Source organism: Myotis myotis, unplaced genomic scaffold (genome assembly GCF_014108235.1).
Source record: "Myotis myotis isolate mMyoMyo1 unplaced genomic scaffold, mMyoMyo1.p scaffold_m19_p_9, whole genome shotgun sequence".
NCBI lineage: Eukaryota > Metazoa > Chordata > Mammalia > Chiroptera > Vespertilionidae > Myotis > Myotis myotis.
In genome coordinates, this window is record NW_023416401.1 from 19745653 (window position 1) to 19771410 (window position 25758).

A 25758-nucleotide genomic window follows, 5' to 3' on the forward strand; every position below is an offset into this window, starting at 1 on the left:
CACCATCCATTCACTGTAATTCTTTTCACCACTCCACATTCCCAGTGTCCTGTGCTCTCATCATACTAAGCTCTCAGGTCTTCACCTGCCTTGGTCCTGCGCACCACTCACTCCCCTTCCCACTCCTGTCCTCATCTGGGGAGCCTGTCTTGACACCCCAGGCTGGATAAGAAACCTCTTCTTGGTGCTCGCACAGGTCTCAGGGCCCTACTTCGATCATGACTGCATCAATTTGAGGGTTTTGTTGAGGGGGAAAAAAATCTTCAGTAGAGGAATTTGTGACTAATGGGTACATATTCATGGCTCACTTTGCATGTCATGACTAATCAGGTATTGATCCGCACTTGATAAGTGCTTAGGATACCCTTCCCCTGTGACCTTTACCCCAACGGCACTTTCTTTTATTTATTTTATTAAAAAAAAATATTTTATTTATTTTTTACAGAGAGGAAGGGAGAGGGATAGAGAGTTAGAAACATCGATGAGAAACATCGATCAGCTGCCTCCTGCACACCTCCTACTGGGGATGTGCTGACAACCAAGGTACATGCCCTTGACCGGAATCAACCTGGGACCTTTCAGTTTACAGGCCAACGCTCTATCCACTGAGCCAAACCGGTTAGAGTAGCACTTTCATTTATTTTTTTTTAATTTTTTAAAATATATTTTTATTGATTTCAGAGAGGAAAGGAGAGAAAGAGAGATAGAAACATCAATGATGAGAGAGAATCATTGATTGGCTGCACCGAGCGCACAACCAGGGCATGTGCCCCCGACAGGAATCGAACCAGGGACCCTTCAGTCCCCAGGCCGACACTCCATCCACTGAGCCAAACCATCCAGGGCGGCACTTTCTTTTAAATGTCCAATTCCAGCCATGGCAGGGTAGCTGGGTCAGGGCACATACAAGGATCAATCAATGAATGCATAAATAAGTGGAACAATGAATCTCTCTCTCTCTCTCTCTCTCTCTCTCTCTCTCTCTCTCTCTCAAATCAATAAATGAAAGAATTGTTTAAAAAATGAAATGTCCAGGTCCAAAGCTAAAATACAAGTGGCAAGTTTATAACTGCGGGAAATATAGGAATGAGATAGCATCTGTGATAATGGATTTAGTCCATACCTAAACTGCAAACCTTTCAAAACCCAAACTAATTTTTTTAGCAGTACTACAGTTTCCAGAAGGCTTCAGAAAAGGTCATCATTCGGGTTTCTACGTGGGGCTAACCGGGCACCGGTGGGACCTGGTGACCCCAGGCTGATGGCGGCGCGCCCCAGACACCCCGCCCCTTGCTCAGGCGCACGGCCACCGCCCTTACCCGCGGGTCGTAGAGCACCACGGAGCAGGAGGTGCCGAAGGCCAGAAGTCCTCCGGGCCCCGAGTTCCAGCTCAGGGCTCCCCGCACCCGGTTGGGGCAGCAAAATACGTGAGACGCCTCCAGCGCGGATGCCACCATGTTGCTGGCTGGTCCGAGGCCGAGTTCTGGGGGCGCACTTCCGCCCTCTGAGCGGAAACACGCGCGAGGCCGCCCCTCCCGCTGGCGCGGTCCGCACCGCGTTTCCGAGGCAGCCGGGGGCGGGGCGGAGACGGCGGAGACGACCACGCCCCACAGGCTCCGCCCCCGCCCTGGCTCCTCTGGTCCTTGGCGCCCCGCCGCTGCCACCTCTGGTCTGCTGACCGTGGCCCTGCGCACAAACGCGGCCTCGGACCCCAGGACGAAACCCGGCCGGAGCGGTTCAGGACCTTCCAGAAAGACCGTGGCACTTGAGCCGGGGCTGCGTCAGGAGCGTCTCGCTGCCCTTCACGCCCGGACTCGCAGCAGCAGCGGCATTGGCCCAGGAGGGAGCCTTGGCCAGCGAGTCTCGGGCCTCAGTGGCGCAGGGGCGCGGAGGGCTTCGAAGAAAGACAGGGTCCCCAGTCGGTCTCGGCGCTCACGGTCCGCTCGGCCGCGCCTTCGCGCCCTCCCGCCCCTACGTGCCCCGCGGCGCCGGCGAACAGGCGGCCACGCGGACTCGCTGGCGGGGACGGGGTTCTGAGCCGCACTGCGCATGTCCCGCAGTCAGGCCGGCAGAGGCGGTGGTTCCCGGCCGCGCGCCGCGCGCCGCGCGCATTAGTAATTGTCCTGCTCCCGGGAGGCGAGGGCGCGTGGGGCGCGGCTTCTGGGTGGCTGTGCCGTGGTCCCCCCGACCGAGGGGCGTCCGGGCCGATGAGTTCGCCGCTTCCCCGTGCCCTGTAGGGGTTTCGAGACAGAGAGAGAAGCACGGGCCGGTTCCGAGCCCTCCGGACCGCTTGTGGGGAACTGAACCTGCACGCGGGGCCGGAACGTGGAACTGCGAGGCCGCGGAGAGGTGAGTCCCGTAGGTCCGGGCGGGGGCTGTAGAAAGGGGAGCCCCTCAGGCCGCGGGGGTCGGACTTCCCAGTGTAGGATGCCCAGATGGGCTTAGGAGTCCAACGGAGGACTTTCTGGAGAAACAGTGTTATTAATCTCCTACTCGAAGCTAGGGGCGTGTATTAACAATAAAAAAAAAAAAACCCTTGAAAATAGTGATCTGCCCTCTTTCCCTTTTTCTCCACTGGCCTCTCTCCCGGCCCTTTCTTTATGTTTTTTTCCGACAACACTCGCCGACTTGCAGGGAAGGTCTGCCCGGGGTCCTCGGTCGCCTTCAGCATCCTCGCGGGAGAAAGGCGAGGAGTTGCCCCCGAGCGCTTCCATCTGTGCTTGTCCCAACCCACCCCGCTCCTTGCCTGCGAATGATTTCTTACTGATTCTCGTTTGCCTATTAAAACTTCAGGTCCGAAAGATTGTTCTTTGTGGAGCCTATCCCTATGGTCCCTAGGCACTTCCATTTTCACTGCTCCGGGCTTGATCAGCAGCTGTGCAACACCGCAGACATTGTTTGGGAACATGCGCTCCCGTGTAACCGTTCATGTGGTTCCCCCAGTCACCCTGGACATGGGTACTGCCCGCTTTTCCTGGTGCAAGGAGAAACGGCAGAAAGTGGTAGAGCTAGGTCGCCCCAGGCCCTTGCTCTCTGGCTCCAGAGTTTGGTGACGACTGGGTCCTGAGATACCAGTCTATCCACATCTATGGACTTGTACCTTTCTCGGCTTAACTGAATTCTGCTTTTCAAGGCTCACTCAGTTTCTATCTCCAAACACCCTTGTCTGGATGAGTGATGATCTGTGATAAAATGAAGTTTAACTTAAAGAGCTTAATGATTATGCCATCATCTAAAGCATGGGGTCAGTCTATATGTACTTTCCTGGAACAATGCCATTTTTAAAAATATATATATATTTTATTGATTTTTTTTTTTTTTTACAGAGAAGAAGGGAGAGGGATAGAGTTAGAAATATCGATGAGAGAGAAACATCGACCAGCTGCCTCCTGCATGCCCCCGACTGGGGATGTGCCCGAAACCTAGGTACATGCCCTGGACCAGAATCGAACCCGGGACCCTTGAGTCCGCAGGCCGAGGCTTTTTATCCACTGAGCCAAACAGGCTAGGGCGTGATGTCATTTTTGAATAGGAAAAGAAAGATCAGATCCCATCTGTGTGGTTTAATTACACATCTACTTGAGGACGCAAAGAACATATCCCGAGGCGTAATTGGGTGACTTTGAAGGGTGCTCTTGGGGAAAGAAGCCTTAAATTGATTTGTATATAGTTTAAGAAAAATTTTAATGAATAATTCTGAGATTGCTGTATCTACTCCTTTTGATGTTAAAATAATGTTTTATGAAATGGCAATGGTAGAGGTAAGTTTTGTTTTAAATCATTGTTCTCAACACAGTAAGGAGTTGCCAATATGGTTGTGGCCACATGGATCTCTCCAGTGTCTGAGTTACTATTGCTTGTATAGTGCTAATTACTGAATCTTAACACTCAACAGTTCTCCAGTTATTTCTTTTGTTTTGGTAATGCGAGGGTAGAGCCTAGGACACTTGTTTGTGTATTTTCACAGTACCTAACACTACACTGGCCATACTAAATGAGGTTTTGTAGACCTTGATTGTTTGATTTAGACATCAGTGTTTAGCAGGAGATTTTTTAATTCAAATTATTATAGAAGTGAAGACAAAATTTCTTTTCTCTGTCTTCTCTAGGGAGGTGCAATGGCGAGGAGTTTACCCTTAATCTTCATCCTGACCTTCACTCTGTCAGTCACAAATCTCCTTCATGAAGTAGAATCAGCGACTGCTCTCCCTCAGACCACGGAGAAAATTCCAAACTGGGAATCTGGCATTGATGTTGATTTGGCAGTTACCACCCAGCGACATCATCTACAGCAGCTTTTCCATCGCTATGGAGAAAATAATTCTTTGTCAGTTGAAGGGTTCAGAAAGTTACTTCAGAATATAGGCATAGATAAGATTAAAAGAGTTCATTTACACCATGACCATGAGCATCACTCTGACCATGAGCATCACTCCGACCATGAGCATCACTCCGACCATGAGCATCACTCTCACCGTAATCATGCTGCTTCCGGTAAAAATAATCGGAAAGCTCTTTGCCCAGACCATGACTCTGATAGTTCCAGTAAAGACACTAGAAACAACCAGGGGAAAGGATCTCGCCGATCAGAACATGCCAATAGTAGAAGGAATGTTTTAATCAAAGATGGTGTTGGTGCTAGTGAAGTGACCTCAACTGTATATAATGCTGTCTCTGAAGGAACTCATTTTCTGGAGACAATAGAAACTCCAAAACCTGGAAAGCTCCCTAAAGATGTGAGCAGTTCCACTCCACCCAGTATTACAGAAAAGAGCCGGATGAGCCGGCCCGCTAGGAGAAAAACAAATGAATCTGTGAGTGAGCCCAGAAAGGAGTTTATGTATTCCAGCAACACAAATGCAAATACTCAGGAGGTAAGATAAAGGCTGTTCTTATTTTAATCAATATGCCTGCTTGTCTATTCTGTCATTGCCATTCTATCTCTAGTTGTAAGGAGTTTAAAGTAAAAATAAAATGGTTAAGTTACTGAAAAGGGAATTTCTCAGCAAATCACTTGGCCTAAAGTGTCCCTACCATGTTGTAATCATTTCTGATTTAAAAAAGAAAAAAAACTTGGAGGATAGTAAGAATAGTGCTGCCTTCAAAACTTTTTTAAAAAATATATTTTTATTGCTTTTAGAAAGGAAGGAAGAGAGAGAGATAGAAACATCAATGATGAGAGAAAATCATTGGTCGGCTGCCTTCTGCACACCCCACGCTGGGGATTGAGCCACAACCTGGGCATGTGCCCTGACTGGGAATTGAACCATGACCTCCTGGTTCATAGGTTGATGCTCAACCACTGAGCCATGCCAGCTGGGCTAAAACTTTATAGAATTTAAAATAAGTATAGAAAGCAGATATCAAAGTTATTTTTGGAAAAAGTTTTTAAAGGCGAGTATTATTAATAAAAAGTAGAAAATGGGAGGTGGAAAATGTAGGAGTTAGAATCCATGTTTTAGGGAAAGGTATGGTTAAAGGGGTTGAAGAATTCAAGAACGTTAATACCTCCTTGCAGAGGGATTGTAATGATTTGTGGAGTCATTGGAACTGCTGCCAAGAATGACATACTGGACAAGTGAATGCCTGGGCAGTGAAGTTCTGATTTCATGTGTTTTTTCTAGATTAGACTTCAAGGCTGTACTCAGTTTGCCTTGACTGAAAGATGTCAAGAACAAGGAGTTAGTTGATATATGTTAATAAGCAAAACTTAAGTACTTCATGCAAGCGATCATATGACTATTTTAATTCTGGGATACTACTACTAATGGTCATTCCCTTAGCGACACTGGTAATAAAGTTTGTTCTTTGTATTATTAACCAAGAATTGGTGGAGTTTAAAATAACTTTACAGATGATGAGAAACAGTTGCTGCCACCAATTCTGGGGGAATAGAAGGAGCTTAGGTTACTCAGAAGATTCTCATCAAACTAGTCATCTCATTAAATTGTTGAAACGGCTGCCTGCCAATACAGGTTTGCTTTTATTACCAACTTTACTCTGTGTGAGAATAATGTACATGCTTTAATATTCTCTCGTAGAGCATTATTTTGCCAAGTGTGTAGTCAGAACTGAACTAAGTTTTGCAAGTATGGTCATTGTAAGAATGACGTGTTTGGGGCTTGTTTAGGCCAAGTAGCGTTGGTACTAAAATAACATGTGTGCCAATGTCTAATGACCCTCATCTCGAAATTAAAGCTCATTTCCTTAATAGGTTTATGCAGTGAGTTAACAGGCTTGTGAATGCTCATTTATCCTCAAGCTCATTTCACTTACAGCTTTCTCCCTAGGCGACTGATGTAACTTTCTACCTAGAAGTAAGCAGAGAGGTGAGATAACACTATTATGACATAATACCTCCAGGTAGTTTGAGAAATTCCAAAGTACTTAAAACAAAAGTTGATTTTAATCAGTGTTAACCTAAAATTAAGAAGCAGCTTCAGTAAGGAAAGGGTATTGTGTCATCAAACAACTTTTTTGGATTATCTAATGGGAATGCCTTTTGGTGCTTTTCACTGCTTTGTTTTCTTTAGTGTTTCAATGCGTCAAAGCTGCTCACATCACATGGCATGGGCATCCAGGTTCTGCTGAATGAAATGGAGTTCAACTATCTCTGCCCAGCCATCATCAATCAAATTGATGCTAGATCGTGTCTGATTCATACAACGAGTGAAAAGAAAGCTGAAATCCCTCCAAAGACCTATTCTTTACAAATAGGTAGAATTGAGTTTTTTTATGTAAAAATAATTTCCAGTAGATACATTTATGTTGTTAGTGTTCTTTATATTTACAAAAACCTATTCACTTTTAGCATAATTTCAAATATAACATCTCTTTTAAAACTTATCTTTATTATTGAAAGTATTACATATGTCCCCCCTTTTTTTTCTCATTGATCCCCTCCACCCTGCACCCGCCCCTCCCAGGCCTCCACCACACTATTGTCTGTGTCCATGAGCTGTGCATATAAATTCCCGGGTTATCCTCTCCCCACCTACCCCACCACCCCTCCTTCCTTCTTAGATTCCTCAGTCTGTTCCATGCTTCTATGTCTCTGGATCTATTTTGTTCATCAGTTTATTTTGTTCATTAGATTCCACATGAGTGAGATCATTCTGCCTTGAATGAAAAAAGCAAGCATGTTAGCCTGACCCTTAAAAAAACTTAGATTGTAACTTGCCTTATCTTTTTTTATTTTAACAACTTGTCACACCACCGATTGAAGCAAAACAACACAGCATGCTGCTGCTTCACCCAAAAGCGGTGTTTTTACTTTGCCCTTTCTCTTGAGGGCTCCGTGGGTCATTAGCAAAAGGCCCAATGAGTGCTTTTAAAAAGGGGTACTTACCTTATCTTTTTAAAAAAATAGATAAATGAGTAAAACATAGGTTGTAACTTGCCTGAGGTCATGAAGTGTCAAGGGCTATCTGAAATTTGGGCTTTTTATATTGTCACCCTGTTTGGGAAGAAGGGTCAGAGTTAATCTCTGCTTTTAGGAGCCCAATTCTGGTTTGTTACTTATTTATTTTTTTAATATATCTTTTTATTGATTTCAGAGAGGAAGGGAAAGGGAGAGAAAGAGAAACATCAATGATGAGGGGGAATCATTGATTGGCTGCCTCCTGCACGCCCCCTACTGGGGATTGAGCCTGCAACCTAGGTATGTGCCCTTGACTAGAATCAAACCCAGGACCCTTTGATCCACAGGCTGACACTCTATCCACTGAGCCAAACCAGCCAGGGCTCTGGTCTGTTATTAATAAATCAAACCAGGATAAGCTGTGCTATAGTGTAGAGCAGGGTTAGGGAACCTATTTTCTGCCAGGGCCATTTGGATATTTATAAATCATTTGCTAGCCATACAGAATTATCAACTTAAATATAAGCCTGCTAGTGGTACATCTACATAATGGAATACTATGCTGCTGTAAAAAAGAAGAAACTTACCTTTCGTAACAGCACGTATGGACATGGAGAGCATTATGCTAAGCGAAATTAGCCAGTCGGAGAAAGATAAATATCACATGATCTCACTCATTTGTGGAATATATTGAACAACATAAACTGATAAACAAAAATAGATCCAGTGACAGAGAAGCATTAAACAGACCCTCAAACCTCAGAGTGAAGGCGGGGGATAAGAGAGCAACCAAAGGACTTGTATGCATGCATATAAGCATAACCAATGGACACAGACACTAGTGGGGTGAGGGCATATGTGGAGGGTGGGAGTGGCCAGTGAGAGGTCAATGGGGGGAAAAGGAGACATATGTAATACTTTAATCAGTAAAGAATGAAAAAAAAATTAGCCTGTTATATTTGCTCATTTAACTCACTCCTAGCCTTGGCAGGGCTAGACCAAATGATTTCACAGGCCTTATACAGCCTGCGGGCCGGATGTTCTAGAGACAGTCCTCATCTCTGGTGGCCTTATAAAGTCTGACTGGACATTTCTCACCCATGGCCAGACCTTATAAGGCTCAGCTGTAAGTTCCTCACCCCTGGCTAGAATTTCAGTGCTCAAAAACTCACCCCTGGCCAGACCTTATAAGGCTTGGCTGTAAGTTCCTCACCCCTGGCTAGAATTTCAGTGCTCAAAAACTAGAATGAAGAAATAATTGCTTTGTTTACTGAGGAAATAATTCTTTTCCTTTTTTTCTTTTTCCCTTTTTTTCTCTCTCTCCTTTAACATATTCCTCTTCTCTTTCATAATTTAGGTGTTACAGGAGTCTGAAAGCTCAGTTCCCAAATGAGCTAGAATTCATCTTTGTTTATCATTTCTTTCCCTTCTTTCACTACCAGCTGAAGGATTTTCCATTAGGTTATGCTCTTTACCTAGAGAGTTCACTCAAATTGTTCATTCGAGCCCATTTGTTGGTTATTGAGTTTGTATTTCTTTAAGACTGCCTACGTTATAAATTACTTTATGCTACTCCAAAGTCTCTCTTTTAAAGTTTATTAATTGTATGTTTTTACCTTTGCTCTTTTGTTTGACAGCCTGGGTTGGTGGCTTTATAGCCATTTCCATCATCAGTTTCCTGTCTTTGCTGGGTGTTATCTTAGTGCCTCTCATGAATCGGGTGTTTTTTAAGTTTCTCCTGAGTTTCCTTGTGGCATTGGCTGTTGGGACATTGAGTGGTGATGCTTTTTTACATCTTCTTCCACACGTAAGTATGGTAATTTGTCCTATTAGTGTATTGTATTATTCAACATTGAAAATATACATACTTTTTTTTTATTTGTACTAGAATTCTTTTTTATTACTATTATTAGTTAAGGTATTACAAGTGTGTGTGCTAGAATTCTTTGTATTGATATTTATAAAGGCAAGAAATTTGGTTTAGAGGAGTTGATTTTAAAATATATTTGGTAACCAAAAGCTGCATTTTGAGGCTTGATCTTTTTATTATTATTATTATTATTGATTTGAGAGAGAGGGAGAGAGAGAGAGAAACATCTATGTAAGGGAAACATTGATTGGCTGTCTCCTGCACAAGCCCCAACCGGGGATCAAACCCGCCACCTGGATATGTGCCCTGTCTGGGAATCGAACCCACAACCTTTTGGTGTATGTGATAATGCTCCAACCAACTGAGCCACACCAGCCAGAGCTGTGCTTGATCTTACTACATTGTGCGGTGTGTTTTTTTGCTTTTCTTTATAAAAACTAATTTAATTTAGGTGGGTCCAGTTAATAAAAGGAGACAGATTCTACTCAGATGCTAGTATTATGACAGTCTGCAACAGTGTGAATTGTCTGCTTACATATTAGTGTAATTGCCACAAAAATAAAAACGTGGCTATCTACCCAAGAAACTTGAGGGTTTTTCTTCAGAGTTGAGTCAATGTGTGTATTTATAGGTTTGTACTTGGTAACATGAGTGAATTCTTAAGTAAAGCAAGTTTGGTAAAGTGAGTTTACTTTTCCATTAAATATTTGGGATAGGTGCGCAGATAGAAAATATTTGGATCTAATTTTTTAAATTTCCCTTAGAAATTTGCAGGTAAGTGTGAGGCGGGGGCGGGGGGGGGGGGGGGATATTCCTAGAGTTCTACATATCTCATCATGCTTTCTCCAGTAGTGAAAGGGAGCTGTTTTGCTGTGACAAACTCCCTGACCATCAAATGGCAGATGTTTAGGAATATCTGCTGCACAAAGTGACATGTACATGGGGTGTACCCTGTAACCCCACCACCAAACCTAGTCTATCCTCTGTGGCACATACGTGCCACACCCAACTTCCTAACATGAAGTAACATAGTCTCTGCTGCATTCCTGTAGGCCACTGGCCAGCGCCCCTGGATCAGGTACTTGCCGGGCTCATTACAGGTTGGGCTTCTTGTAAGCGCACTGAGGACAGTGGTGTGAGCTTTCCAGCGAGGAGTGGAAGCAGTAAACTCTACAGACTATTAAGTCTGGCAGTTCCCTGTTATTTAATGTCCTAAATTTCCCTCATTCCAGAGTATCCTTTTAATTGCCCAATTCTGAATTACTTCAAGTTTGACCTTATCTTAGCCAGTTTTTCAGACGTGTGAAACTAGTGAATTTATAAAATACATGTTGTTTTGCTTTTAGTCTCATGCAAGTCACCACCATAGTCACAGCCATGAAGAAACAGCAATGGAAATGAAGAGAGGGCCACTGTTCAGTTATCTGTCTTCTCAAAACATAGAAGAAAGTACCTATTTTGATTCCACATGGAAGGGTCTAACAGCTCTGGGAGGCTTGTATTTAATGTTTCTTGTTGAACATGTACTCACGTTGATCAAGCAATTTAAAGATAAGAAGAAAAAGGTAAGAAAAAGTATACTAAGTACTTACTATGCATCAAACATTTATTTAGAGCAGTATTCTAACTAGACTGTTAGCAGAGCTTGTCCTGGGTATATGATCTTTGTCTGAGAGGTGTTGAGCATTTTTGAGATACTTTTAGCTCTGAGAGACATTAATGGAGAGCAAGTCTGTATCTTTCTAATGCTGGAGTTCTCTGTCTTCAGAATTCCCTTCAAACTCATGAGAGGGTGAGAAAGGCAAGGATAAACATTTATATAAATGACCAAACGGCACAAGTGGATCCTTGAAGATCAGAAGATTCATGGTTATGGCCCTGATGGTTTCATGGGTATATACCTTTCCCCAAACTCTCTGAGTAGTATACATCAAATATGTAAAGCTGTTTATATCTCAATCATACCCCAGTAAAGTGGTTTAAGAAAAACCATGGATATATCATCAATATTCATTGGTAGTTATGATTATGTGATTAACTTCTAATTATTCACCCAGTAGCTAGTTATTCAGAGTTTTTTGGAAAGGATACGTGGCTTTCACAGATACGACCTTTGTAAATTTCTTCTAGAAGATAGTATGAAGCCAAACTGCCAGGGTTCTTATTCCGGCATCAAGAAGGGTTCAGCAATCTGGAGAAGGGCTGTGTGTAACTTAATAAAGAGTCCAGAGATGAAACATAATTTTGAAAGGCATTTGAGGGTCAGAGGAGCTTAGCTAAAGAAACTAAGTTCTCTGTCTCAGGACCCCTTGCTATTTATTTATTTTTGTTTTTTGTGGTTTTTTTTATTTCATTGGTTTTTTTTTTTTTTACAGAGAGGAAGGGAGAGGGATAGAGAGTTAGAAACATCAATGAAAGAGAATCATCGACCAGCTGCCTCCTGCACACCCCCTACTGGGGATGTGCCCGAAACCAAGGTACATGCCCTTGACCAGGATCGAGTCTATCCAGTGAGCCAAACCGGCCAGGGTATCCCTTGCTATTTATTAACACAATTTGTCCTAAGGCAAGGTGAAGATATATACTTCAAAGGGTAGGGTTAGGTACAGAAATCCATTGTCAGATTGGAAGAATTTGCCTACGGCTGTTCAGGTGTTTGGCCAGTAGGAGGCAATAACATGTAGATTAAGATGCCCTGAGCTGTCTGGCAGCAAGCAATCATCCTTTTCAGGTTTGGGAAAATGTCCTCAGCCATTCCCAACAGGTGACAACATATGTGACTCAGCCCCTGTTGAGTCCCCAAGTTCTATCAACCTTTTGATGAAACTCTTGCAATTATGACCTGCTGGAGTTGGCTTCCGGCACCAAACAGTAGACTCTTTATTTCTGGTAAAAATAACTTTGAGTTGCCTGTGGGTATTTGCCTCTTACCTGATGTGACCAGGCAAGTCACTCTAAAGACTAACCTAGTGGCGACTTTTTTTTTTTTTTCCAATGGGGACTCTTAAAAATTACATGTACATATCTTGGACATTTTAATTTAACTTAGAACATTTGTATACTCCTGATGTTGATCAAGATTATCTTTGAGTTAGATTCTGTGTGATGATTTTTTTTTTTCTACAGCCATGATGCTTCATCTACAATCTTCAGTTTTGGTTTGTCTAAAGTTGAGCCAGAGGTTACATACTTGTAAGGATAGTTTGAGTGTAGAATTTGGATTTCAGAAATTTTTTAAATTGTAGACAGTAGTCACTTTACATAATTTGATAGCCCTTTTTTTTAGAGCAACTTGTCTTTAACTTTCAAATGCATTCAACTTAAGTTTTCATAGAAGTAACTATTCTCACCATCATCACATAGTTTGAGCAATAGGTAATTAAATTGTATAGTTACAATAACAGCTATAACTCGTAAGGACATTTGAAAACTAGCAGAGTTATTCTCACTGAACATAGAACTCACTGTGGGAAACAAGTGCTTGTATGAAAGGAAAGTAGCCTTCTACTCAGTACTGGGAATATTTCCCCTTACGGAGTTTACATTCACAAAAATCTCAAATTGCAAATCTTTTTTATTTTCCCCTTTGTTGTGCTTTGGTTTTGTTTGCTTTTAAACTTTTTTTGGGGGCGGGGTGGGGGTGTTTTTTCAAATTGCAAATCTTCGATCTTCTCTTTGCTGGACCTAAATTTAGAGGAAAGAAGTGAAATAAGAATAACTTATTCATTATTTTTTTATTTTTATCCTCACCCAAGGATATTTTTTCCATTGATTTTTTTTTTTTTTTTTTTTTTAGAGAGGGGAGGGGAGGAGAAAAAGAGAAAGAGAAACATCATTCTGAGAGAGACACATCAGTTGGTTGCCTCCCACACATGCCCCAACCTGTCTGGGCCGGGGATCAAGCCTGCAACCAAGGTTCATGCCCTTGACCGTGAATCGAACCTTGACCCTGTGATCTGCAGGCCAGTGCTCTAACCACTGAGAAAAACCGGCCAGGGCATTTTATTCATTCTTAATTCAGGAAATTATCATCTGTGTTCCCATTGCTCTTGGACTGGTTTGAGGCAATATCCTATTTCTTTATGTTCTCTGGAATTAATCTTTCTGAAAAACATTTCTTTAATTTATTTTTAGAATAAAGTATCAAAATAAAACATGATCATTAGAAAACTTTTGGAAAATTTTTGAGAAAAATACTAGAGGCCTGGTGTACAAAGTTATGTGCACTGGGGCAGGGGGTGGGGGGGGTCCCTCAGCCCAGCCTGCACCCTCTCACAGTCTGGGACCTCTAAGGGGATCTCCGACTGCCAGCTTAGGCCAGCTCCCTAAGCAGGCAGTCAGACATAACTCTCACAGTCTGGGCCCCTCACTCCTTACTGCCTGCCTGCAGCGGAGGCAGGAGAGGCTCCTGCCACCACTGCTGCGCTCACCAGTGTGAGCCCAGCTTCTGGCTGAGCAGCGCTCCCCCTGTAAAAGCATACTTACCACCAGGGGGCAGCTCCTGCGTTGAGTGTCTGCCCCCTGGTGGTCAGTGCACATCATATAACTGGCCATCTGGTCGATTTGCATATTAGGGTTTTATTACATAGGATTTTCCTGTAGTGCACCACTGTAATACAACCATTATTACATTTTTCTGTGATCTTCCCAGGCTTTTTGACACTTTTTTTTCTTAATTAAAGTTAACATTCAGTATTATTTTATATTAGTATTATTTTATGTTAGTTTCAGGTATACAGCATAGTGGTTAGATAATTATATAATTACCCCCGATAATTATCATACCCACCTGGCACCATACACAGTTATTACAATATTATTAACTACATTCCCTGTGCTGTACTTTATGTCCTCATGAGTATTCTGTAACTGCCAATTTGTACTTCTTACTTCCTTCACCTTTTCCACCCAGTCCCCCAAACCCACCTGGAATTTTTCTTACCTTAAAAAAATAAAAGGTGCCCTAAGCCGGTTTGGCTCAGTGGACAGAGTGTAGGCCTGCGGACTGAAGGGTCCTGGGTTCAATTCCGGTCAAGAGCACATGCCCAGCTTGTGGGCTCAATCCCCAGTAGGGGGCGTGCAAGAGGCACCCAGCCAATGATTCTCTCTCATCATTGATATTTCTATCTCTCTTTCCCTCTCCCTTCCTCTCTGAAATCAATAAAAATATATTTAAAAAGTAAAAAAAATAAAAGGTCATTTTTAGTTTTGGGGGGGAATAGGATTGGGGGTTTATTGGTTGGTTTTACCTTTTTTCTGTTTCAAATTCCATAATGTATTGAACATAATTTTTAAAAATTTTTTTTATTGATTTCAGAGAGGGAGAGAGAGAAAAATCAATGATGAGAGAGAATCATCAATAGGCTGCTTCTGAAACTCCCCCTAACCAGGAATTGAGCTGTGACCTCCTGGTCAACACTCAGCCACACCAGCCAGGCTGAGCATTATAATTTCAATTTAGTTTTTAAATTTTAGTTAAAGATAACCTTTGTTTAATCTGACACTTTAACATGATAGATTCTCTATGATTTAATACAGAATAGTATTTTTCAAACTCTAGCTTGTAACCTATTAATGAGTGTGAAATCGATCTTGTATCAATGTTTTTAAATACAACAGTAGCCTGACTGGCGTGGCTCAGTGGTTGAGCATCAACCTATGAGCCAGAAAGTTGTGGTTCTTTGGTCAAGGCACATCCCCAGAGAGGGGCATGCAGGAGGGAGCTGATCAACGATTCTCTCTCATCATTGATGTTTCTGTCCCTACCTTCTTCTCTGAAATCAATAAAAATATGCTTTAAAGAAATACTACAGTATAGTATATATATTACTATGTATATATTACTGTAGATTGTAGTCAAAGTTTGATAATCCCTGTTCTAAACTAAAATAGCTTCTACTAGAATGTAAGCTCTTAAGAGCCAGGACCTCTTTATCTTGTTCACTGCTACATCTCCAATTCCTAGAATAGTGACTGGCACATAAAAGATTATTAAAAAGCCGAAACCGGTTTGGCTCAGTGGATAGAGCGTCGGCCTGCGGACTGAAAGGTCCCAGGTTCGATTCCGGTCAAGGGCATGTACCTGGGTTGTGGGCACATCCCCGGTGGGGGATGTGCAGGAGGCGGCTGGTCGATGTTTCTCTCTCATCGATGTTTCTGACTCTCTATCTCTCTCCCTTCCTCTCTGTATAAAATCAATAAAATATATTAAAAAAAAAAAAAAAAAAAGACAAGTAAAATTTAAAAAAAAAAATCAATAAAATATATTAAAAAAAAAAAGATTATTAAAAAAATAGTTGTTGAATGTGTAAGAAACATAAAACAGCAAGTAAACATAATTTCTAGATGGGAGTTTTGCCAACATTGTCCTCTTCCTTTTTAGATTGAGTGTCTTTTTTCAAAGACATCCAGATCTTATTTAATCTCATTTGGTTCTTTAAAAAGAAAAAAAGCTATTCATTACATGGTATTTAAAGCTCTTTAGACCCATAACAGAACATTTTACCTAGGATTTTCCTTAAGACATCCATCCTGCACCACTTTATATCATAGTTTTAGGTTATTTGCCATCTATGACAATCTGAAATCTCTATTAAAATTAGGGTTACATTTCATACTTGATATACTAGTAGTTAGTTAAAACAGTTCAACATCAAACTTTCTGCCAGTAAAGGTTATTGCTCATGCTGGAAATCAGAATCATCAATGACATCTCCCTCCTCATGTTCAACCTAGTTATATTAAATATATCTAGAATTTTTCCATTTCTCTCCATCTTCCTTGCTATTCTAGTTCATGCCATCCTTATCTCCCTCCTGGGTGACAATAGTTGCCTCCTAATGGACATGTTGACATTATTTTGTCTTCTAATCCAGGCAGAGTGATTTGTTTAAATGAAAATCTAATGAGGTTGGACCCCACTACTTAAAAATCCCTCCGTTAGTGATTTCTCATTGCTTGTAGCCACAACTCTTACAGTATAACCAGTTTGCATTGTCTGGTCTCCTCAGCTGCCCAGCCTTATCTCTAGCCACCCTGTCTCTAACCTACTAGGCCCCAACCACCTTGTCCTTCTTTCTGTTAAAGATGGGCTGGCCCCTTCCTGGCCCTCCTACATGCTATTCTCCCTGCCTGGAATACTGTCTCTCTCACCCTTCCCCAGCAAACCCCTGCTCATCTTTAGGTCTTGGTACAAATATCACTTTCTGGAGGAAGCCTGTCCTGAGACGTGGTATTGTCCTGTTATACACTCTCAGAGCACTCTGTGTTTTTTCTTTGTAAATGCAATCAAAGAATTGTGTAATCATTATCTGTGTAAAGCCTCCGCCTTCCCTGTAGGTGATAAGCTCTGTGAGAACAGAGACCCTTTGTTTCTTATTTTACGTGTATTGCCAGTGCTTAGCAAGGGAACATTATAGGCCCTTAATACTTAAGGAGTAAAGGAATTCATTAAGATCTGTAAGTTCTCGAGAGAGAGTCATTGCCCAACGAGAAATGAAGCATCAAGTGAAGTTATTTAAAATACCCTGAATTGTTTATGTTCACAGATATTTAAATACTCCCTCTGTTTGAGGTATTGTGTTAAGGGTAGGTATAAAGATTTGTGTGTGTGCTTGTCTTTAAAAATTCTTACAACCTGTTGATGTAAGAACATACAAAACTGTGGACATTTTTATGAGTTTATCAGAATTTATTTGAGCCAAACAGGACATGCCTGGGAGCAGGATCTCATCAGACTGAGAACAATGCTTCCCAGAATGAGAGCTTGAAATTTCTTTTATGCATTTGGAATTAAGGAGGGAAGTAAGGAAGATTACTTGAAGTGAAAGAGCAAGGCCAGGAAATATCTGTGATTCAATACAGGATGGTTGACAAGATTATGTGCTCTCCTGAGGTGGTTCTGGTTCCATTCCTAAAGGGAATGAAAAAGAGGCATTTCAAAGGTATGTTAGCAGATGTACAAAAACAATGAACAGGGCTTACTTAAGGCAAAGGTAACAGTTCACAAGGGAAGTTATAGACCATAACCTTCCCAGTTAGAAATTTATGATCAGATCAATTATCCTGTGAGGTTACTTTTAGTCACTGCACTTGTCAGATTTATTATAGAGCCTCTTTTTCATCCACAAACCTAAGAATGTACAGATATCTTATACACTGTCAGAACTAGAATGAAATCTTAGATATAATAGTGATTGTTTAAGTCATATTCAAAGGTACTACAAATAAATGTAATTTTTGTGTGACATTTTTAGTATTTTGAATATTATCTTCTATATAAGTTAGTACCATTGTTTAAACCAGCGGTCCCAACTGGTGGTCCGTAAGGTCCGAAAGGTTGGCGACCTCTGGTTTAAACAGTGACCTTTTGCTTGGGCTCAGAGATAGGAACAGTATCTCAAGCATAGTGGTTAAAACCCTAATTATAAATTCAAGGCTGAGATTTGTTTCAAAGGAGAAAGCTTGTTAATGGTGTTATATTATATGAAAAGAATTTTAGTTATAATAATAAATACATAGCAGTGTCACAGTATAGTTTTAGGATGTAAAAAGTATGGGAAGTACGGATTTTCAGCATACAAAAGAGAGATGGAGAAAACCTAGCATTGGTTAGCAGATTACTAAATGCCTGAAGAAAATGCTCTCTAACTGGTTCTAAATTGATAACCTGAGGCAGAGCTCAATTTTAATGTGTATGTGGGTCACGGGGATCTAGTTAAAATCCCCATCTGATTCATTAGGTCTGAGATTGTGCATTTCAAACAAGCTCCCAGGGGATGCTGTGCTGCTTACGTAAGACCACACTTAGAGTAGATGACCTCGGGGACATTCATAAAGATGAGTGTGATTCTTCTACATTTCATATTACTGAGGCACTGATTCTTCGCCTTTTGAACAGTTACTGTGCCTAGGATACATTGCTGGGTGCTGTGCAAGTTAAATACAGGCCTTGTCCTTTTAGGTGGACTTTATTCCAATGAAGGTTTGTAACTCTGCAGGTTTTTTCTGTATCTTTTGTTTAAGTGTCTATTTAAAGTTGTACGCATAAGCAAACCAGCTATTTTAAAGTATTTCTTTCCGCCCTGGCCGGTTTGGCTCAGTGGATAGAGCATTGGCCTGCGGACCGCTGGGTCCCCGGGTTCGATTCTGGTCAAGGGCACATGCCTGGGTCACTGGCTCAATCCCCATTAAAGTATTTCTTTCCCTTGCTATGTTAGAATCAGAAAAAAACTGAAAATGATGATGACGAGGAGATTAAGAAGCGGTTGTCCAAGTATGAATCTCAACTTTCAACAAATGAGGAGAAAGTAGACGCAGATGATCGTAAGTCCTTATGAATCTGAGGGTTGGAGAGAACTCCTTGCTCTTTTTGGACTCTATGGAAGGATGGAACCATGTCCCTCTTTTTCTTTTCTTTTTTTTTGACTCATACATTTTTTAATTGTCAGTGAGTAGGTTGTTTATAAGGAGGCAGAAGAAATTAAGGGAGGATCTGAGGAGTAGTTATTGAAGGTTAATGTTTAAAATCAATTCTTAATATGTGAGACCATTTAATTTTTAAAATTCATTAAAACCTGTTAATGTTTTTTTCATCAATAATACTCGAATGGCCCTAGCTAGTTTTGGCTCAGTGGATAGAGTGTTGGCCTGCAACTGAAGGGTCCCAGGTTTGATTCCGGTCAAGGGCACATGCCCGGGTTGCATGCTCGATCCCTAGTAGGGGGTATGCAGGAGGCAGCCGATCAATGATTCTCTCTGTCGTCATTGATGTTTCTATCTCTCCCTCTCCCTTCCTCTCTGAAAGCAATAAAAAATATATTAAAAAAATAATACTAATAATCTAATGTTTAGACCTTCAGGTATATGGGAGAGAGTTGCTCCATTTTAAGATCTTTTTTACCTTAATTGTCAGTGGAAATGTTTGAAATGTGTCCTTTTTGTTTATACCCAGGACCTGAAAGCTATTTACGAGCAGACTCACAGGAGCCCTCCCACTTTGATTCTCAGCAGCCAGCAATCTTGGAAGAAGAAGAGGTCATGATAGCCCATGCACACCCACAGGAAGTCTATAATGAATATGTACCCAAAGGGTGCAAGAATAAATGCCACTCGCATTTCCATGATACACTGGGCCAGTCAGATGATCTCATTCACCACCATCATGACTACCATCATATTCTTCATCACCACCACCACCAAAACCACCACCCCCACAGTCACAGTCAGCGCTACTCTCGGGAGGAGCTGAAAGATGCTGGCATTGCCACACTGGCATGGATGGTGATAATGGGCGATGGCCTGCACAATTTCAGTGATGGCCTAGCAATTGGTACACATCTACATATTTGCCTCTTATTGGTTGATTATCAAAATGTTGTTTCTTCTTTGGCTACTTTGACAGTGAAATAATAAAATGAAAAGAGCTGTGCTTTCTCCATTTACCTATATTGTAACTACCAAAAGTTGTTTTAATTTGCAAGGTCTTAAGATCAGGTTCCAATGTGTTTGGAGCATGTGTGAGTTTTGTCCCCTATTCATTTAAGTTCTCTTATCTGCAATATAAACAGTATTTATTAAAGTAAAGAATCTGTTCTATCAGCTTTGCTTTCATGCTATAAAGGATTCTATATCTGATAAGTTCAGTTACCAATCTCTATCCAAAGAACTATAGAGTTTTTGCTATTAAATTGTTATACCACAAATAGGAGATTATAGAATACGTACTTACAAATTTTAGTAACTTGGTGCTAAAAGGAACCATGGAAATAGCTATAAATTAGGCAGCTGAGGCCTGGCAAGGTGAACCACTTGCCCAAGGAGATAGTGCTGTTTGAGATGAGCCCAGGCCTTGGCTCCCTGGGAGCCTGGTGCTCTTCCCCCTCTATGTATTGTGCACAGCCTGAGCAACAGAGAATACTCAAATACTCAGTCATGGTTTATACATGACCAGTTGTATAATATGTTAGCTTTTAAAAGGAGGAGAGCTATTTGTCCTAGACTCTTTTTATGAGACAGTGAAAGAATGAATGTAAATAAGTCTGATTACGTAGTGAATTCCTCTGAGGCCAGTAAAACAATTTGTACTCTTGACTGATGAGTTTTTTTTTCTAAACCTTTTAAATCAGTTTATTTTATATTTTTAAATAAGTGTTTGATGCAGTAGCAATTACTTCTCAGGTTTTTATAATGCATAGTGAAACTTTCCCTTCTTAATCATACCAGCATGCACTCCATTGGAAATTTAAACTTAATTGAATGTTATCTAGGGTTACTTACAAGGATACAGAGTGCAGTTGGGCAAGTTCTGTTTATTTACAACCAGAATACGGTTTATTTCTTTTACCTCATTTTGTATGCTGGTAAGATTTTTTTTTTTTTTTTACAAACACACCGATAAAATAATGTAGTCAGTCTTTTTCTGGTTGATTTTTACACAGGTGCTGCTTTCACTGAGGGTTTATCGAGTGGTTTAAGTACTTCTGTTGCTGTGTTTTGTCACGAGTTGCCTCATGAATTAGGTAAGAGAACCATATAAATGGTATTTTCCAGATGGCTAAATTGTCTGAGTGTCACTAGCTTTTGCTTCCTCATAACTTTTATGCCTTCTCTTAAGTCTGCTAACCTAGCTAGCTTTCTTTTCTTAATGAATATAAGTTTGTTTCCAGCCAGAATTCTGACCCTATAAGTACAATTACACAGTTGCCTATGTGGGGTTGCCAAAGAGGTACCTGGGCCTCCTTTCACATTCTCTTCCCCTACTATTTTCTTATGCCAGCATACTGACACACCTCAGTGGTCATTTCTTCATACACACAGTATGAATTAGACCACGGGAATCAAATGAGTCATTTTCCCTTAACAGAGAGAATCTCTTTGGAGCTGAAGAAAAACCCCTTCCCGAAGTTATTCTGGATCTGGTCATGTCCTTGTTTTTTCCCTATAAACACATATTTGCACACACCGTGACACTATTTTCACTCCATTCTTTGGCATGTGTTCTGCCACTCAGAAGGCCTCCCACTTGACTGCTCAGTGCTTATAATCAACATCTGGTTTATGTTCTGTTCTGGATCCTTCATGCTCCATGAAGCCTTAAGTATTCCCATCTTAATGTATCTCATTTTCTCCTTGTATAACTAGAACATTAGACTCTTTAGCTCTTAATTATAAATTGCCTTTATCATTTGCTGATCATTTCATGTGTGTTCTCCATGGTCCTCCAGTTTATGGCCAATTATAAGCTCCTTAAAGACAGTGTAAGAGCATAGTAATAGTAGGTTTGTATCACTCATAACAAAGTGGGAGCATTCAGAAAAACTTTGGATAAAAAAATCTTAGTGTATAGAGCTGTTAGAGTGATTTACATTGTTGTTTTCCTCTTAAAAATTAGATAATTTCTAAAAAATTTTTAGGTAATTTCTTAAATCTGTGAAGTCTTTTGGGTATGTGTTGTTGTTTTTGTTTGGTTTGTTTGTTGTTTTGATTAATCCTCACCCAAGGATATTTTTTTCGATTGATTTTTAGAGAGTGGAAGGGAGGAGGGAAGTTGGGAGGCAGGGGGAGAGAGAAACAGATGTGAGAGACACATCAATTGGTTGCCTCCTGCACGTGCCCAACCAGGGCCGGGGATCCAGCCTGCAACCCAGGTTTGTGCCCTTGACTGGGAATCGAACCAGAGATCCTCCAGTCCAGCAGTCACCAAATGGTGGTCCGCGGACCACTGCTGGCCCGTGAGGTCCGGAAGGTTGGCAACCGCTGCTCCAGTCCGTGGGCCGACGCTCTAACCACTATTAAGAACTTTCCAGGGCAAAGACTTAGGTATGTGTTTTTAAAATGATTTTTCAATTACTTAATCCCCCTTTTTGTTTTCGTTAAAGGTGACTTTGCTGTTTTACTAAAGGCTGGCATGACTGTTAAGCAGGCTGTTCTTTATAATGCTTTGTCAGCCATGCTGGCATATCTTGGAATGGCAACAGGAATTTTCATTGGTCATTATGCTGAAAATGTTTCTATGTGGATATTTGCACTTACTGCTGGCTTATTCATGTATGTTGCTCTGGTTGATATGGTAAGTTTTTACGATGTCAAATTATAGTATTGACTAGCAATAAAATAGAGAAACTGTTAAGGGAAACCTTATTTTTAAAAAGGCTTTAGATTGAATGCAGTAGTGATAAGTCATCCTATACTCAACAAGGTAGAATATAAAATACAGTCCCTTTAGAGTTTATCTTTTTGAATTGTTGATCACAAGCACATTCTTATCCTGCTTAATGTGTCTGAGGATACAGAGGAATATCTACCCCATTCTGATTTAAATGTTTTTATTGATTTGAGAGAGAGGAAAGGAGAGGAAGAGAGAAACATTGATGAGAGAGAATCATTGATCAGCTGCCTCCTGCACGTCCCCTACTGGAGCTCAAGCCCGCAACCTGGGCATGTGCCCTGACCAGGAATCAAACCCAAGACCTTCTGGTGCATGGGACAACGCTCAACCAACCAAGCCACATGGGCCAGGGCACTAAAATTTTATTTTATATAATGTAAGGCTTTCATATATCTGAACTCAGATAAGCCATAGGTTATATTCTGTTCAGATAGAGGCATGAAGCAGGGACCAATATAAATTTGACTTGCTAAACAGATGGTAAATAATCATTGTTAATTAAACTGCTAGGAAATGCTATGTGACATTAGCAAGAATCAGTATGTATGTAATCTTGTTTTAAGGAATTGACTCAGTATATCCAGCTACATATAGTACAAATAAACTGTCCTGCAAAGGCTTATAAAAACTAATCTGTAGTTTTGAAAACTTAAAGTTGCTCTTTTTTTTTCTTCTTCTCTAAGGTACCTGAGATGCTGCACAATGATGCTAGTGACCATGGATGTAGCCGCTGGGGATATTTCCTTTTACAGAATGCTGGGATGCTTTTGGGATTTGGAATAATGTTGCTTATTTCCATATTTGAACATAAAATTGTGTTCCGTATAAATTTCTAATTAGGGTATAAATGGTAGAGTAGCTTAAAAAAATGCTGTCTATAGTTTGAATAGGTCATAGGGAGATGAGAGTAGTTACTGTGATATTCAGCATTTAAAGTAAGTGGATTTTGTGATTTTTGTATGGAATATTGCCATTTGTTATGCTTATAAGGTCAGTTTTGGTGGTAACCTAAAGGTACATTTTAATATTTAAGTTATTCTATTTGGGGAATATAATCTATATATATGCAATTTACCGGTTTTACCAGTCTATTGTATAAACAAGAGATTTGGCATGACATGTTCTGCATATTTCAAGAAAAATGTCTTTAATGTTTTTTCTAGAATTAATTTAACAGTAATTCCCATGCTGGATTTTAGGGCTCCATAGAACTGCTTGTGTTCAGGAGTAAGAATACTCATGAAGCCTAAGATGCCAATAAAGCTTGTACTGAATTTAAGTTAAGAAATAAGGAGGGGCAAAAAATATGTGAGGATTAAGACATAAATTTATTTTTAAAAAAATCACACAAGTGTTTGTAAAATAGAAGGAAAATTTAGATTTAAATTAAAAAGGCAATATTAGTATAGAGCACATGTGTAAACATTTTTGTCAGAGTATTAATGTTCCCATAAAACCATAGTAAGCACTTTTTACTAATTTAGTTGTACATTTAACTTTATAATGGAAACATCTAAATATAATTAATTAATACAAACACTATACCACTTGACCAAAAAATTTAAATTTTAAAATATTTGTGTGGAGATATACCAGATGAGTGTGAGCAAGTTTCTGTATTGCCAGAAGATTTAGACATCACCAAGTTACGTATTACCCGAAGTTGTAATTGGCTAGTTACCTGGTTTACCAAATGTCAGCGTATTAGGACTTTGAGAAAAGGACGTTAAAACCATACTGAGTTTATTTTGACTCTGGATTCAGGAAGTACTTTGGTATCGTTCAGTGCTTCAGTGTTTTCATTATGACATGTTTATATACAGTATAGTACTTTAGACATACTAGGGCTGTCTGTGGAATTCTTTAGATGTTGCTTTTCTACAAAATAAAATCCCCATGTCATCTTGATATTAAATGTCTGATACTTCTTTTAACCATCTTGAGCATTTTAAAATATACTAGAGGCCCAGTGCACGAATTCGTGCATGGGTAGGGCCCCTCTGGGTGGCCTGCAGGGATCAGGCCAAAACCTGCAGTCCAATGCCGCCTTCAGCTCCCACCTGCTGCTCCTACTCATCCCAGCCCCACTGTGCCTGCCACCCAGTCAGTCCCTATCGGGAGAGGCTTGTGCTGCCTCAGCAGCGCTCGCCAGCCGTGAGCCCTGCATCGGTGCCCTCCCAAGGTGAGTGGCCTGCGGGATCAGGCTGAACCTGGCTCTCTGACATCCCCTGAGGGGTTCCGGATTGCGAGAGGGTGCAGGCCAGGCTGAGGGACCCCATCGGTGCATGATCAGACCAGGGTGGGTCCGCGCAAGGGCTCCAGGGCATGTCTGGCCCATCTCACTCAGTCCCGATCAGCCAGACCCCAGCAGCAAGCTAACCTACTGGTCAGAGAATCTGCCCCCTGGTGGTCAGTGCACATCATAGCGAGTGGTTGAACAACCTTAGCATATCATTAGCATATTATGCTTTGAGTGGTTGCTCTGCTGTTGGATCTATTTGCATATTTCCCTTTTATTATATAGGACTAGAGGCCCAGTGCACAAAAATTTGTGCACTCGGCCAAAACCGGTTTGGCTCAGTGGAAAGAGCGTCGGCCTGCGGACTGAAAGGTCCCAGGTTCGATTCTGGTCAGGGGCATGTACCTGGGTTGCGGGCACATCTCCAGTAGGAGATGTGCAGGAGGCAGCTGATCAATGTTTATCTCTCATCAATGTTTCTAACTATCTCTCTCACTTCCTCTCTGTAAAAAATCAATAAAATATATTTTAAAAAAAATTTGTGCACTCGGGTGGGTCCCTCAGCTCAGCCTGTGCCCTCTCGCAGTCTGGGGCCCCTTGGGGGCCCCTTCTCCTGGCTGCTGGAAGCAGTTTTCCTCCGGCGCCCAGAACCCAGGCCTTTGCTCTTCGCCGGCAGGGGCCGGCACGGCGGGCAAGGGGCTTAGCCCCTCGCTCGCTGCGCGTGGGCTCCGGAGGCGTGGCGGAGGCCGGTGCGGCGGGCTTCCCTCTTTGCTCTTCGCTCGCCACGTCAGCCTTCGCTCACTGCTCTTACCCGGGGCTAGCCAGCTTCGCTCCATTGCTTGGCGCCTACATATGCAAATTAACCTCCATCTTTCTTGGCGGTTAACCACCATCTTTCTTGGCAGTTAGTTTGCATATTGCCCTGATTAGCCAATGGGAAGCGTAGCGAAGGTATGGTCAATTACCCTTTTTGTCTTTTATTAGATTAGATGGTTCAGTAATTTTAAGTATATTTACATTTTTGTACAATGGATCTCCAGAATCTTTTCACCTTGCAGAACTGAAACAGTATACCCATTAAGCAACCTACATTCTCCTCCCACGGCCCCTAGTAGCCACCA

General features: G+C 41.4%; 2 protein-coding genes and 1 non-coding gene across 11 annotated transcripts in view; 1 reads left to right on the top strand and 2 right to left on the bottom strand.

The window, feature by feature from the left end:
- The window catches only part of ELP2 (elongator acetyltransferase complex subunit 2), a 42711-nt gene extending 41111 nt beyond the window's left edge, over window positions 1-1600 (bottom strand). For all 8 annotated transcript variants that reach the window (XR_004969831.1, XR_004969832.1, XR_004969830.1 and 5 more), the window contains exon 1: window positions 1320-1600. Coding sequence is in view for 5 of the 8 variants with exons in the window: in XM_036321325.1 (XP_036177218.1) it covers window positions 1320-1457 (138 nt within the window). In the remaining 3 variants the exon portion in view is untranslated. The remainder of the gene's footprint in view (window positions 1-1319) is intronic.
- Window positions 1601-1679: 79 nt separating this feature from the next.
- SLC39A6 (solute carrier family 39 member 6) lies at window positions 1680-24306 on the top strand. Of its 2 annotated transcripts, XM_036321327.1 has the most exons (11): window positions 1680-2349; window positions 4110-4874; window positions 6291-6329; window positions 6534-6717; window positions 8998-9167; window positions 10577-10795; window positions 18449-18554; window positions 19183-19560; window positions 20669-20749; window positions 22109-22299; window positions 23082-24306. In XM_036321327.1, exons 2-11 carry the CDS (start codon window positions 4119-4121, stop codon window positions 23232-23234), a joined length of 2277 nt encoding a protein of 758 aa, XP_036177220.1. In that variant the 5' UTR covers window positions 1680-2349; window positions 4110-4118; the 3' UTR covers window positions 23235-24306. The 2 variants fall into 2 exon arrangements, with proteins under 2 accessions (XP_036177220.1, XP_036177221.1); XM_036321328.1 differs by lacking the exon at window positions 6291-6329.
- Window positions 7203-7341, bottom strand: LOC118663893. Its single transcript, XR_004970193.1, has one exon. It is a non-coding gene; the product is annotated as a small nucleolar RNA SNORA21 (small nucleolar RNA).
- Window positions 24307-25758: the final 1452 nt, after the last annotated feature.

What these genes read in the sequence shown, in the direction of transcription:
- SLC39A6 (XM_036321327.1), top strand. Translation starts at nt 4,119, where the DNA reads ATGGCGAGGAGTTTACCCTTAATCTTCATCCTGACCTTCACTCTGTCA. An exon ending in GACCTATTCTTTACAAATAG is followed by an intron (nt 6,718 to 8,997) that starts GTAGAATTGAGT and finishes TTTGTTTGACAG; the next exon opens with CCTGGGTTGGTGGCTTTATA. An exon ending in TTAAAGATAAGAAGAAAAAG is followed by an intron (nt 10,796 to 18,448) that starts GTAAGAAAAAGT and finishes TTGCTATGTTAG; the next exon opens with AATCAGAAAAAAACTGAAAA.